The 12,998-nt window shown below is 41.9% G+C and overlaps 1 protein-coding gene across 2 annotated transcripts in view; it reads right to left on the bottom strand.

Annotated features, from left to right (window-relative positions):
• BMP7 (bone morphogenetic protein 7) overlaps nucleotides 1–12,998 on the bottom strand; it is a 95,256-nt gene that overhangs the window by 19,258 nt on the left and 63,000 nt on the right. For both annotated transcript variants that reach the window (XM_072633458.1, XM_072633457.1), the window contains one exon: nucleotides 3,367–3,515. In XM_072633458.1, coding sequence (XP_072489559.1) covers nucleotides 3,367–3,515 — 149 coding nt within the window. The remainder of the gene's footprint in view (nucleotides 1–3,366; nucleotides 3,516–12,998) is intronic.

Raw genomic sequence — 12,998 nt, 5'->3', positions numbered from 1 at the left:
ACTTCCTCTGGACACATAACATTCCCCTCTAACACATGTTGGTCATTCAGATTTCTTAATTTCACAGCATATGAAGAAGAGATGTGCTCTGTGCATTATGAATACAGAAGCCATCATATCTGATAGGTTGGGCAGGTAGCCTGGCAATCAGGAAATCCATGTCCTATTCCCATCTTTCCATAAGGACAGGCATGTGGACTTGCAATGTCATGGAATCATACCATCATAGACGTGGAGCTGGAAGGGACTTCAGAGGCCATCTAGTCTAACTTTCCATTTTATTGATAACAAAACGGAGGCCAAGGGAGGTCAAAGACTTGCCCAGAATCACATAGATAACACGCATCAGAGTGGTATTTGAACACAGATTCTCTGACTCCAGACACAGTCTTGGGAAAAGTAGCTGATCTCTCTGGAGATCAATAAAAATGACTTCTTTCTCCTTTCACACACACAAAAAATGAGCTGAATGCTTTCTAGTTTTCTCATTTTGTACTTTTGGGTAAATCAAGGCTTCCTAGAGCTAACATCTATAAAATGAGTATTAAGATACATCCTCCCTCTCTCTCTTTACCCTTTCTGAATTCCAACGCAAGCTTTGGGATCAGGGTTTCCTCTGGCCAACCAAACCTATATCCTCGCATAGCTGGTAGTATATCTGCTATGCCCTTAGCCAGAGAGTAGGGCAAGGATCCACCCAGAATGGCAGAAGCCCAGGAAGGAGCAATAGTCATTTGGATCAGATCCATTTGGGCGGCATCTCATTCAGGCTCTCTGCCCAGCCCACAGGAGAAGGCAGAAAAACCCCAATGCCTGTCAGTTTGAGAAATTCCAAGTGGCCTACTTCAGGCAGGCAATGGGCCCACCAATCTCTGGTCAAATCCTTTTTTTTTTTAATAAGAAAAATAATAAAGAAAACAGAATTTATAGCAGATACAAGGGTGATGAGCCATTTCTTTCTTTATCTTCATCCCCTCCCTTGGTGGCTTGGCAGAGAACAAAACCTCTAGGACCTGAGTGTGTTGTCTGTCTCTGGTCTAACTAGCTCTACGCTGACTCTCCTGAGCTTGAGTACTAAGCAGCCCAAGCAGAAGCTAATCTGAGCCAGGTCTCTGTATTCAAAGGGCCTGTGGCCGATCTCTAGGATATCAAAGGAGTAAGTACTCTGATAAGGAAAGTATGTGGACTTATCTGTCACAAATCACTTGCACCAATGAAACCTAAGAGCTAATCTAGGCCAGGAAGGGAACCTATTTCTTCCTATGGGTCCAGGTCCCAGCCGAAAAGGGGATTATACATGACCACAGTGAAGAGATCTCAGCGGGGCATCCAGGAAGCTGATGAGTAAGTCCCTGTGGAATGTGCTCTTCCAGAAATGTAGCAGGAGTAGAGGCACCATCCAATAGCAAATGCCTCGGACTACAAGGTTTTCCTCCCAGCTGGGCTATTTAATGCTCGAATGATAATCTGTCTGCGCTTTGGAGTCATCTCCCAAGAGTCAAAGACAACTAACCACCTAGAGTTTATACTCAGAAGGACAAGCACTGGTTTTTGTATTTTGTTGTGGGTGGGTTTGGGGGTTTTTTTGGTTTTTTGGGGGGGAAATTACGTATTTTTGAGATGTTACTATTTCCTCCACACAAGGCTTTTTCTTGATCCTCCTCAGCTAGGAAAACTCAAATGGTCTGCTGGAGAATAATCCCAGAACTTCGAAGAGGCTGCCTTCTGTCCAGTATTTGACTGGGTTGGATGACTTTACGTTTTTGGAGAACTAGGTACTTTCCAAACCACACACATATCCCTCCTTCAGAGCTAAGACTTGATAGAGGAGAAAAGTGGAATATCCAAAAAGCTATTGGCCCAATTAAACATTCAGTAATAATAAATAGCTGCAGCTCCAAGAACCAAGCCCAACATTCCTATCCCCCCCCTCTCCCAGGTAAATTCCCCTCAGTTGCCTCTTCTATGAACCAAAATGCCATGCTACGCTTTCACTGGGTTCCCAAATGGGAGGGGCACAGGCAGGAAGAAGCAGTGAACTTGAAAAGCTACTCAGAAGCAGTATCTGACAGCAAAGTGCGCCTGCTTCCTAATCCCTTCAAAGTCCCCCACCCCCCACCCCTCACCTAGTCTCTCCTATTGCCCTGACCACCATCATTCTGGAGACCTCATTCAGGTGCTTAGCAGTACCACAGTATCAAGCCTTGTAGCTCCTCAGAACAGAAAGGGAGAAAACATACATACACATTCACAGGCAAGCCTGGGAACTATCCCAGCTTAATTAGAAATACATTTTCTTGGGAGGAGTGACTGATGCAACCAGCCCCACCTACATCCTACTCACAACTGGTTTGCCTCAACAGCTCATCGAAAAGTGTTTACAGGGATTCTACTAGACAGCCCTCCCTCTCTACTTTTTTCCAAAGGAGGTGGAGAGAACATTGATTCCTTAAGACTAAGTGCTAATACTTTTATTGGGGTGGGGGAGAAGGTTGGGAGAGAGGAGGAGATGAATACTGTAGAAAGCTGTTCACTCTGTTAGATTTGTGGTGGGGTTGGGGGCAAATAATCAATAAACCCTTGTGAGGGAGATTTTAGATTGCTTGGGTCAGTATTTGTATTCTGGCAAGTACTTGGCCTTTTTGGTCCCTTTAAAAATCAAGAATTTTAAAATAAATAAATAAATAACAGGGTTTTTAAACCTATTTTGTGCCATGGTCCCCTCTGGCCTTCTAATGAAGGCCATGAACCCCTTCTCAGAATAATGTTTTTAAATGCATAAAATAAAATCTGCAATATTGCAAAGGAAACCAATTATGTTGAAATACGGTTATAAAAAACATTTTTTAAGAAGTTTATAGACCCCAGGTTAAGAACTCCTGTAAATGGAATGTCTTTAGCTAAGACTGCTATGTTATGAGAAAGAGGTGGATGGAAGGGCATGTGCCTTCTAGATGTTCTTCCCATCCATAGTTTTTTCCTGGTCTTCTCTTCTCCATCCTCTGAACCCACTACCCTGTCTTCCTGACTCAACTCTTTTTTTTCTTCCCTCCAATGATTCTCGACTCAAGTTAAAAAATCAAGGGTCAAAAGCAAAGCTCTTCTTGCATAAACCAGTGATCATTTAAATTTCTTCTTTTATTTGGTCTAGAAGAAAAGAGGAAAAACTACATTGTATTGCTACTCAAAGTGCTAGAGCTGTTTGGGGAAAAAAAAAAATCTTGCCCCTTCATGAAACTCAAGCATAAAGTATTCAAAAGATCCCACTTAAGTAGATGATTATTGGCTGTGCTAAAACTAGTCTGGGCTCGAGCTCTTCGACGAACACTCAGGGTCTCACTGCTGACAATAGGTCTTGGAACTCACCATCTAGACTCTCCACTGACAGCTGCAGGCCGAGGTTGAGCTGTGGGTTCACCACCCAGTGATTACTCGTGGCTGTAACGTCAAATACCAGCCAACCCTCCTCCGTAGCCCAGATAGTTCGACTGTCAAGCAGAAACAAATCTGAATCCCTAAAAGAAAAAGAAGACAGGGCCATGAGTCACCTGGGTGAGAGGTTATTCAGGAACAGTTTGATCACTGAGCCAGAAATGTACAACCATGCCACAGAAAGGGTCTATAAGGGAATGTAGAAGAAAATAGAGAAAATAATATCTCCACAAAGGGACATTGTAAGATAGTCAGTAACTGGCACATCAGAGAAAGTTTCAGGGGTCTTTTTTCCATAACAAGAGAAGAGGAAGTGTTGAAAGGAATGGACTATGCATTTATCAAGTACCTACTATGTGCCAGGCACTGTAATAAACTTAGCTTTACAATCATTATCTCATTTGATAATTAAAAGAAAGGTAAATGGATATAGAAACAGGCACCCAAAAAAATACTTTGTAAAAAACACCCTTTATATTATATAATGTTCCACTGAATAAAGGTCATGCAACAATGAACTGCTTACTATGTGCAATAATAAAAATCACATTTATGTAGGCCTTTCTGAAGTTCCTTCCTCACAAACTACTGAAGATATGTATTGGAAGCATTACCATTTCCATTATACTGTAGGGAACCAACAATAAAGACATCTGTCCATGATCACAGAGCCTAGGAAGTATCAGAGTTGGAGTTTGGAGCCAGTCTTGTGACTACAAATCCAGTGATTACCTTCACCATGCCAGGCTGCCTCTGAAGACACTCTGATAGGTACTGTAGACACAAAAGTGAAATACGACAGCCTCTGCTAATAAGATAAGGGCTGGGAGTTCAGGTTACCAAGTTCTCATTTCATCACTCTAACTCTTCTACCAACGTCATTTCATCTTTTCTACCTTCACTTTACCTATGGTAAAAATGGGTAAACCACAATTTATTTATCTGCTAGTTTTTTCCACTATGTTGATATTAACATACAGGGCACAAAGAAATGTCTGAGAGAAATTTCTACCAGTTATATTGCCAAAGCTGGTTCCCATCAGGGCCTCTTCCTTATATTTCCAGCTGATATCAGTTTTCACTAGACTCTCAATTTTGAATTTGAATTTCTCCCCCTTATCCTCTTGGAAAAAAAAAAAACACAACTTTTAATTCAGTCAGTCTCTCAGGATGAAAAGGCTTTATTCTGGAATTAAGAGGATAGGTAAAATAAAACTAAATTGTGTCCAGAAGCATAAGGATACAAAGACCTAAAACCCTTAGTATGCCCTCTCTGTGGGATTTGACACTGACCTCTGAACAGAGACTCTATGATATTCAATCCTTACCTTTCCTTCCCACCTTTCCCTGTCCCCTCCTGTGGGTGGTTATATATGGAGTAATTAAATATAATAACTGTCCCTCACAATGTACTTGAAACAATTTAAGTTTCTATGACCATGAATTTCTATTTCTGACTTGACATTTGGGGGAAGGAAAGGGATGGACTATATGAAGCCCTGAAAGTCAAAGACCTTGCAGCAGTTCAAATAATTTAACTGTTGTGAGGGAAATTTTTACTTCCCTTCTTTGGCCAAATTAGCTTACCTTGGGCACAAATCTGAATATATCACTTTAGTGCCCAAGCTCTCACACTGACTCCCTATCGCGTAAATGCCAATCTCTTCATTTTGGCATTCAGGTACCAAACTAATTTTTTAACCTTATTTCACGCTATTTTCCCCAATATGTATTCTGTGTTCTATACAAACTGGATTACTTCTTGTCTACTATATATCCCCTGTATTTCCCACCTCTGTGCAAGTGCTCATACTTTTTCCTTATGCCTGGAATACAGCCCCTTCCCCACTCTCTATCGACTGAATTCCTATCTATCCTTTAAGACTCAACTCCAATGAAATGTCTTCCATAGAACCTTCTCTGGTCTCTCTCCCTTCCCATCCCCCATAGTTCCCAGGATCAGTCAGTCAATCAATAAACATTTATTAAGCACATACTACATGCCAAGCACTATACTAAGTGTTAAGAATACAAAGAAAGGCAAAAAGCAGTCCCTGCTCTCAAGGAGCTCCACAGTCCAATGGGAGAGGCAGCATACAAATAACTATGTATAGACATGCTATATTCCAGATAAACTAGAAATGATCAATAGAGGGAAGGCACTGGAATTAAGACTTCTTGGGAAAGATGGGATTTTAGCTGAGAGTTGAAGGAAACCAAGAAATAAGAAGGTGGAAATAAAGAGGGAGAGCATCCCAGGAATGAGGGACCGCCAGTGAAGAGGCCTGGAATTGGGAGATTGGAATTTCTTGTTGAAGAACGGCAAACGGGCCAGTGAAGGAGAGAGGGAGAACAGATGGGGTTGGGGGTGGAAGTGTATTGTAAGAAGACTTGGGGGGGGGGCAGGTCATAAAGGGCTTTAAATGTCAAACAAGGGATTTTATATTTGATCCTGGAAATGATAGGGATCCTGTGGAGTTTATTGAGTGAGGGTGGGGAGGAGACAATATGGTCAGATCTTTATTTCAGGAAGATCATTCTGACAGCTAAGTGGAGGATGGGATAGAGTGAGGAGAGACTCCTGGCAGGGAAACCAACCAGCAGACCATGGAAACAGTACAGGAGTGAGGTAATGAGGAATTGTCCCAGGGTGGTGGCAGTGTCAGAGAGGGTCATATGCAAGAGAGGTTATAAGGGTATATTCAATAAGCCTTGGCAACAGACTGGATATGGGAAGAAGAGGGGTTGGTGAGAACGAGGAGTTGAGGATGATGCCTAGGTTGTAAGCTTGAGTGACTGGAAGGATGGTGATTTCATCAACAGTAATGTGGAAGTTAATGAGAGGGGAAAGTGTGAGGGAAAAAGAATAATGAGTTTAGTTTTAGACCTGTAAGTTTAAGATATCCATACAACATCCAGTTCAAGGCAGTTCGAGATGGGATTTCCTAATCTAAAGGCTACGAAAGAGGTTAGGGTTGGATAACTAAATTTGAGAATCATCAGCTTAGAGACAGTAATTAAACCCATGAAAGCTGATGAGATCACTAAGTGAAATAGTATAGAGGGAGAAAGAGAGAGAGGGCCCAGGAGAGAGCGCTAGACTATACCCATGGTTAGTGGAAGTAATCTAAATGAAGAGCCAGCAAAAGGAGACTGAGAAGTAGTCAGACAGGTTGGGGCAGAACCAGGAAAACCTAGAGAGAAGAGAGTATCAAGGAGAAAAGGGTGATGAAGAGGTCAAGAAGGATGAGGACTGAGAAAAGACTAGACCACTGGTAACTTTGGAGAGAGCTGTTTTGGTTGAATGATAAGGTTAGAAGCCAGACTGCCAAGAGCTGGGAAGAGAACGAGGTGACAAGAGGTAGAGGAGCTATTTCAGGTGGCCTTCTCAAGGAATTTAGCCACAAAACGGAGGAGAGATACGGGATATAACTAGAGGGGATAGACTGATCAAGTGAGGGTTTTGGGGGATGGGTGACACATGGGCACGTCTGTGGGCAGTAAGTAGGGAAACAGTAGATGGAGAAATTGAAGATAAGTGGACAAGTGGGGATGATAGGGCAATCTATTGGAGAAGCTAGATCATAGATTCAGTGGTTAAAAAGGACTTTACAGGTCATCGAATCCACTCTCCTCATTTTACAAATGAAGAGCTGAGTCCCAGAAGGGTTGAGAGACTTGTCTAATACCACATAGAAAATGTCTTGTGGTGGGATTTGAACTTAGGTCTTCCTGACTCTGAGTCGGGTGCTCTAGTCAATAAACCACACAGCTTATAGGTGATTACCTCTCTCCCCTGTGGGTTGTCAAAGAGTAATGTGTATACATGCCACATCTTCCACTAGACTAAAAGCTCCATGAGCTCAAGAACCATGTGTTCTGAAACTCTGCATCATTCCCCACCTCTCTCCCACCCCAGCCCCTACCACCTTGCACAACATTTTGTATACAGTAGGCATGTAACAAGTGCTTGTTATATTACAGTGGTAATTGAATAAAGTTCTGAAAAATATCAATGGACATGCTGTAGTTTTCTATGGGGACAGCATCTTTTGCCAGAACATAGGAGTTACACTTGGGTGATGACTTTGCTGGAAACTTTTACAGGAAAATGGGAAAATGTGAGATCCCTGGACAAGCCCATTTGGACCATAGAACAATGACAACTTGGGGAGCAGAGCTATGTCTTTGAAACAATGAATGCCTTGCCAAAATGGTGTTAAACATTCTTTTATTGCAAACCATGAAAGTAAGGGCCAGATTTGTTGACTCATCTGTGAATCAATGAGAGTTTAGGAACTAGGGAGTTTTTTAGCTTTTTTTTGCCTTTTTCAGTTTTCTCTGGCCTTCAAAGGAGGGGAAGTGTGTACAATTTTTTAAAAATGTGTTTGAGAGGGCCAGGGCAGTTAAAAGGTTGGCAAAGTACTGAATTTAGAAGGGAGAGGCAAAATCTCTCATGTTGAGTTTAAGACCCCAAAAGGGTGGGATTCTTCACATTCTTGAGGTAGACATTCCCCTAACTCACTCACAGGTTTGAGGCCTGTTGGTTACCCTCAACTTGTTTTAACTCATCTGCAGAGATGGTTTACTGGGGTGTGGCCACTGCACCTGCTATAGCTTCTTGGAGTCACAAGAGAGGACTGAGTGCCAGGACACCAAAGGTGGATGAACAGGCCTAAAAAGGGCTCAGCAAGCCCTCACAACAGAGGACTTGTCCTCCTTGAACATTCTACATGGCCGTCTTTCCTGGCAGAATGGGTGGATGAGAACAATTTGTTCCAATGGCTTGGTCAGACACTGAAGATGTCAAGGTCATCCACTGCATCCTAGACCACTGCCAGTTGTTCTGACTTATGTCTTACTATTGGACTTCAATGAATTTCTTTTGGAAGAAAGAGTGAGGCTGAGGACCTTGTGGAATTCTTCCTTACTTAAATCCAATTCACATATAAGTCCTTTAGACATCACCCCATGATTTCATTGGTCCTCTTCGAAAACGAAGGATGAACACAAGTCCCCAACCTGTAGCACCATCAACTAAACGGAAAGCAAGAGCTGTGTGGAGAAACAAGTTAGCAGTCCACTCTCTACTGTATTACTACAAAACCTATCTTCCGATGATTCCCATGCCAAATCCAACTATCCAAATAAACTTCCATCTCCTTCCCCTTCCTTTTTCTCCAGACCTCATATGTGTAAAGAAAATCTCTAATGCTACATCAGAAACTAAGGCAAGTTAATTCAGGTTTTGCCCTAGGACACTGACATAGAGAAGGGAAATACTTCCTCCCTGAGGCAATTCATTAGTGTGATCAACTCTTTCGTTTGGTCCTAGGCCACCATCGACCTACATTCCCCAATCTTTCCCTTCTTTTTTTTCCTCCTACTCTTTGCTACAGGGAAGTAGGCTGCTCTCACTCCTGGCAAAACTATACCAGACTGGGGCAGAAAGGAATGAGGGTCTATTGGCTCTGCCATGGCAGCACAGACCAGACCCACTGGGGGAATAAGTCATCTTTTCTTAACATCTTGCTGAACCTAGCTTGACCCAGATGATTCCAGAAGAGAAACTGACACTGGTGACTTTGCACAACCTTCCCTCACTTAAATCCAGTTCATTGGCATGTCATTGTATCACCTCCCTTATGTCACTGTCCTCTTTGAGGATGAAGGACAAACAGCAACAAGTAAACCATCTCCAAGCCCAACTAATTTGACCCAAATATATGAATTCTTAGTTCTGGTTTTGCCTAATAGCACCTGACCAGGAGTCAGGAAGGCCTGGGTACAAATCAAGCCTCATAAAACTTACTAGCTTCGTGACTTTGGGCAAGTCACTTAACCTCTGTGTGCCTTAGTTTCTTCATCTGTAAAATAGGGATAATGATAGCACCTATCTCCCAGGCTTGTTGTGAGAATCAAATGAGATAATAACTTCAAAGTACACAGCACAGTGCTATATAAATACTCTCTAGCATCATCATCATCAACAAGCTAATTGTGACAGTGTCTTAACCCCTAATTACAAACATAATGAGGGTAGGGACTTCTTTAGGCTTCCTCTTCTTCCTTAGTACTGATAACCAGTTCTTTGCACACTAAGGACATGATTAAATAGTATCATTAAAGAACCACCAAAGAAATAAATCCAAGTCTCTCAACTGCCTTTTTTTCCCCACCTTCCCTGTGTTCACATACTGAAAGATAAGTGGATTGAGTAAGAAGACCTGGGTTCCAATCCCAGTTCTGTCACTTACTGCCTGTGGGACCATGGAAAATCACTTAACTTCTCTGACCCTCAATTTCCTCACATGTTCCTTCCAGCTTTAAATGTATGATCCTTCTATATTAATACACAATTAACTTTCATCAAGTGTTGGCTAACTATAGTACAAGTATGGGTGTGTAAAAAGAATGGGATTGAATCTGGTGCTCCTAAAGAAACTGTGTTTTATTCCTGCATTCAGGGGTGGACTGGTAAAAACAGCACAACTGGTTCTCCAAAAAACAACAAAATAAAAACAAACTCTGCCTGTAACACACTTAGAAGTTTAGTTTGCATTATTAACGTTTTCTCCATCGCAGTCCAAAAACAATAAATTAAGTCCTGCTTTGTAGCATGTGCTACAAATTTTCAAAGTGTCCATTGTCTCACTGAGAATTTAGCAATCCAGTTTTATCTGGCTCCAGGACACCCCTGCCTGTATTCCACAGGTAGCTGAGTCCCTTTCTATGTGTAAGGTTCTATGCTAGGCACATGGAAAAGGCCTGAAGGAGTATAAGATTGTCTCCTGACTTCACCATCTATTTAAGGAAGCCAGACATTTAAACAAGTCAAGCAGGAACTAAGCGCCAAAATGAGAAGTGAGATAGCTCTCATGGAGAGCTATCAATGAGTGCACTGATAGTTTAGGGAATGGGAGAGGTTGGGGGAGCAGAGCTGGGCTTGCAACAACGAACAGGGTTTAGATAGAGAAGGGTAAGGAAAGAGGAGGTGGAGGCAGGGTAGATTTTCTGGCCAGAAGATCATCAAGAGACAAGACACAAAAATCGAGATAAGCACAACCCAGGCTGGAAAGGCTCTGCTTTAGGGGCATGTCCTCTTCTGGTGTCTTCTCTTTCACTCTTGGGAGAGAGAAGCAAAAGGGAAAGAGGCAGATCGAGAATGGGTCCAGGACCTGAGAGAAAACTCAACAAGCTGAAAAGATACAGTAGCAGTGTGGTACAATGGAAAGATTGAAATCTGAGGACCTGAGTTTGAATTCCCAAATGGGCTATTAACTATCAAAGATATTTTGAGCAAGTTAGTTAACTCTGAACCTCAGCTTCCTAATCGGAAAAATGAGGGTATTGGTAAGAATAAAATTAAGTTGACCCACTGTAACTGTAATGTTCGATCTTGCCTCTGGCGAACAGATGATCAAATATACCTCTCTCCATTCACTAGAGAAATGGAAGACTGGATGCAGTATTACATATATTGCCACAGGTAGCTGCTTAACTGTTTTTTTTTTGTTTCTCCCTTTGAGTGTACATACATACATACATAAAGAAAAAAGCATAAGAAATTTGGGGGTAGGGAAACTGAACTAGCAGATCGGGGAATCAAGAAAAGCTACATGTAGAAAATGACATCAGGTGTCCCTGGAGAGAAACTAGGGATCCCAAGCAGCAGAGCTGAGGAGGGAGCTCATTCTAGACATCAGCAATATCCCGTACAAAGGCCAGAGAGAGTGTCATGTGTGAGAGACAGCAAGAAGGCCAATTCAGATGGATCATCAAGAAAGGCTAAAGGAAATGGTATATAATAAAGTTGAAAGGATTAAGCTTGTTTTACATGATTGGACATATATAACTGATTTAAAATTCTTACCTTTTTAAGGAGAGGGGAGGGGAGGGAAGAGAAAGAGAAAATTTGGAACTCAATTTTTTTTAAATGAATACTAAAAATTGGCTTTACATGTAACTGGAAAAAATAAAATACTATTTTAAAAAAGAAAAGGATAAGTTTGGCCAAGGTTATAAAGGGTTTTAAATGCCAAAGAGAGGAGTTTATAGTGATCTGGAGCCACTGGAGTTTATTGAGTAGGTAAAATCACTTTAGTATCTGTGTGGAAAATAGATTGTAGTGGGGAAAAAGACTTGAGGGAGGGAGGCCAATTAGGAGACTATTGCAATAGCCCAGACAAGAAGTGATGAGGCCTAAACGTAGGGTGGTGGCCATGTGAGTTGAAAGGAGACAGATGTGAGAGATGTTGAAGATGGAAGCAAAAAGATTTAGAAATTGAAAGAAGATGGAACGCAAGGGGGAGAAAAGGGCCAAGTTTGAATCCAAGGCTGTAAATCTGAGTGACTGGAAGGATGGTGACACCCTCAACAGAAATAAGAGAGTAAGGATAAAAGGTTAGATTTGAGGGGGGAAATAATGAGTTCTATTTCAGAATATCTTGAGTTTGAGATGCTTATGAGATATTCAGATGAAAATGTTCAATAGGCAGTTGGCAATACAGATATGGAGGTTGGAAGGGAGAGCAGACCTGGATAAATGGATCTGGGGATCAGAGGAATAGAGAAGATAAATGAATCTGAAGGAGCTGAGGAGATCACCAAAAAGGAGCGAAGAGAGAGAGAGAGAAAAGAAGGCCCAGGACAGAGCCTTGGGGGCCACCCACAGTTAAAGAGCAAGACAAGGATAATAAACCAAAAATGACTCTTCAAGGGAGAGATTAGACAACGGGAACAGTACCAAAGAAGTGCAGTGCTACAAAAACCCAGATGGTAGAGAATAGACATCCATATCAGTTGCTACAAAAGAGTCAAGAAGGATGAAGATTGAGAAAAGATCATTAAATATGGCAGTTAAGACATCATCGGCAACTTTGAAGAAGGCACTTTTGGCTGAGTAATATGACTGGAAGCCAGATTGTGGAGGGCTAAGAAGAGAGAAGAAAGGAAATGGAGCCAAAGAATTTAGACAGTTTTTTTTTTTCCCTAGAAGTTCTATCACAAAAGAGAGAGAGAGAGAGAGAGAGAGAGAGAGATACGGGCAATAGCTTAAAGATGATGGGGACAAGTGAAGAGTTTTGGTTTGATGGTATGCTTATAGTTGTTAAACCAGATTTTCCTACGGTCACCTGGAAAACGTCTCCATCATTCCTGTTGAAGTCTGAGCAATGAAGGGGGTCCTCTCAGATACTCTGCAATTAAAAAGGCAAGGCGCTCCTGAGAACTCAGATTACAAACATTCTACTGCTGGGACCTGCCGTCTCCCAAGAGGCAAACTTCCCAAGAGACTGACTCCGATGAATCTTAAACAACCCCTGTCTTGACTGGAAGTCATTTAAACACTACCATATTTAGCATCAAGACCCACTTTTTGAGGCCCTGGACTACTCAAGGCTATGGCAATCAATCAATAAGCATTTATTAAAAACCTACTAGGCAATAGGAACTGTGAAAGGCACCAAGGGTCCAAAATCAAAAACAAAACAGTCTCTGTCCTCCAGGAACTGAGACCATATGTATACAGGCACATTCAAAATATTGAGGAAAAAACATGAGCAGCT

Source organism: Notamacropus eugenii, chromosome 1 (genome assembly GCF_028372415.1).
Source record: "Notamacropus eugenii isolate mMacEug1 chromosome 1, mMacEug1.pri_v2, whole genome shotgun sequence".
NCBI classification, from domain to species: Eukaryota; Metazoa; Chordata; class Mammalia; order Diprotodontia; family Macropodidae; genus Notamacropus; species Notamacropus eugenii.
Note: the sequence above shows the minus strand (reverse complement) of the source record. Positions and strands in the feature narration are given on the sequence as shown.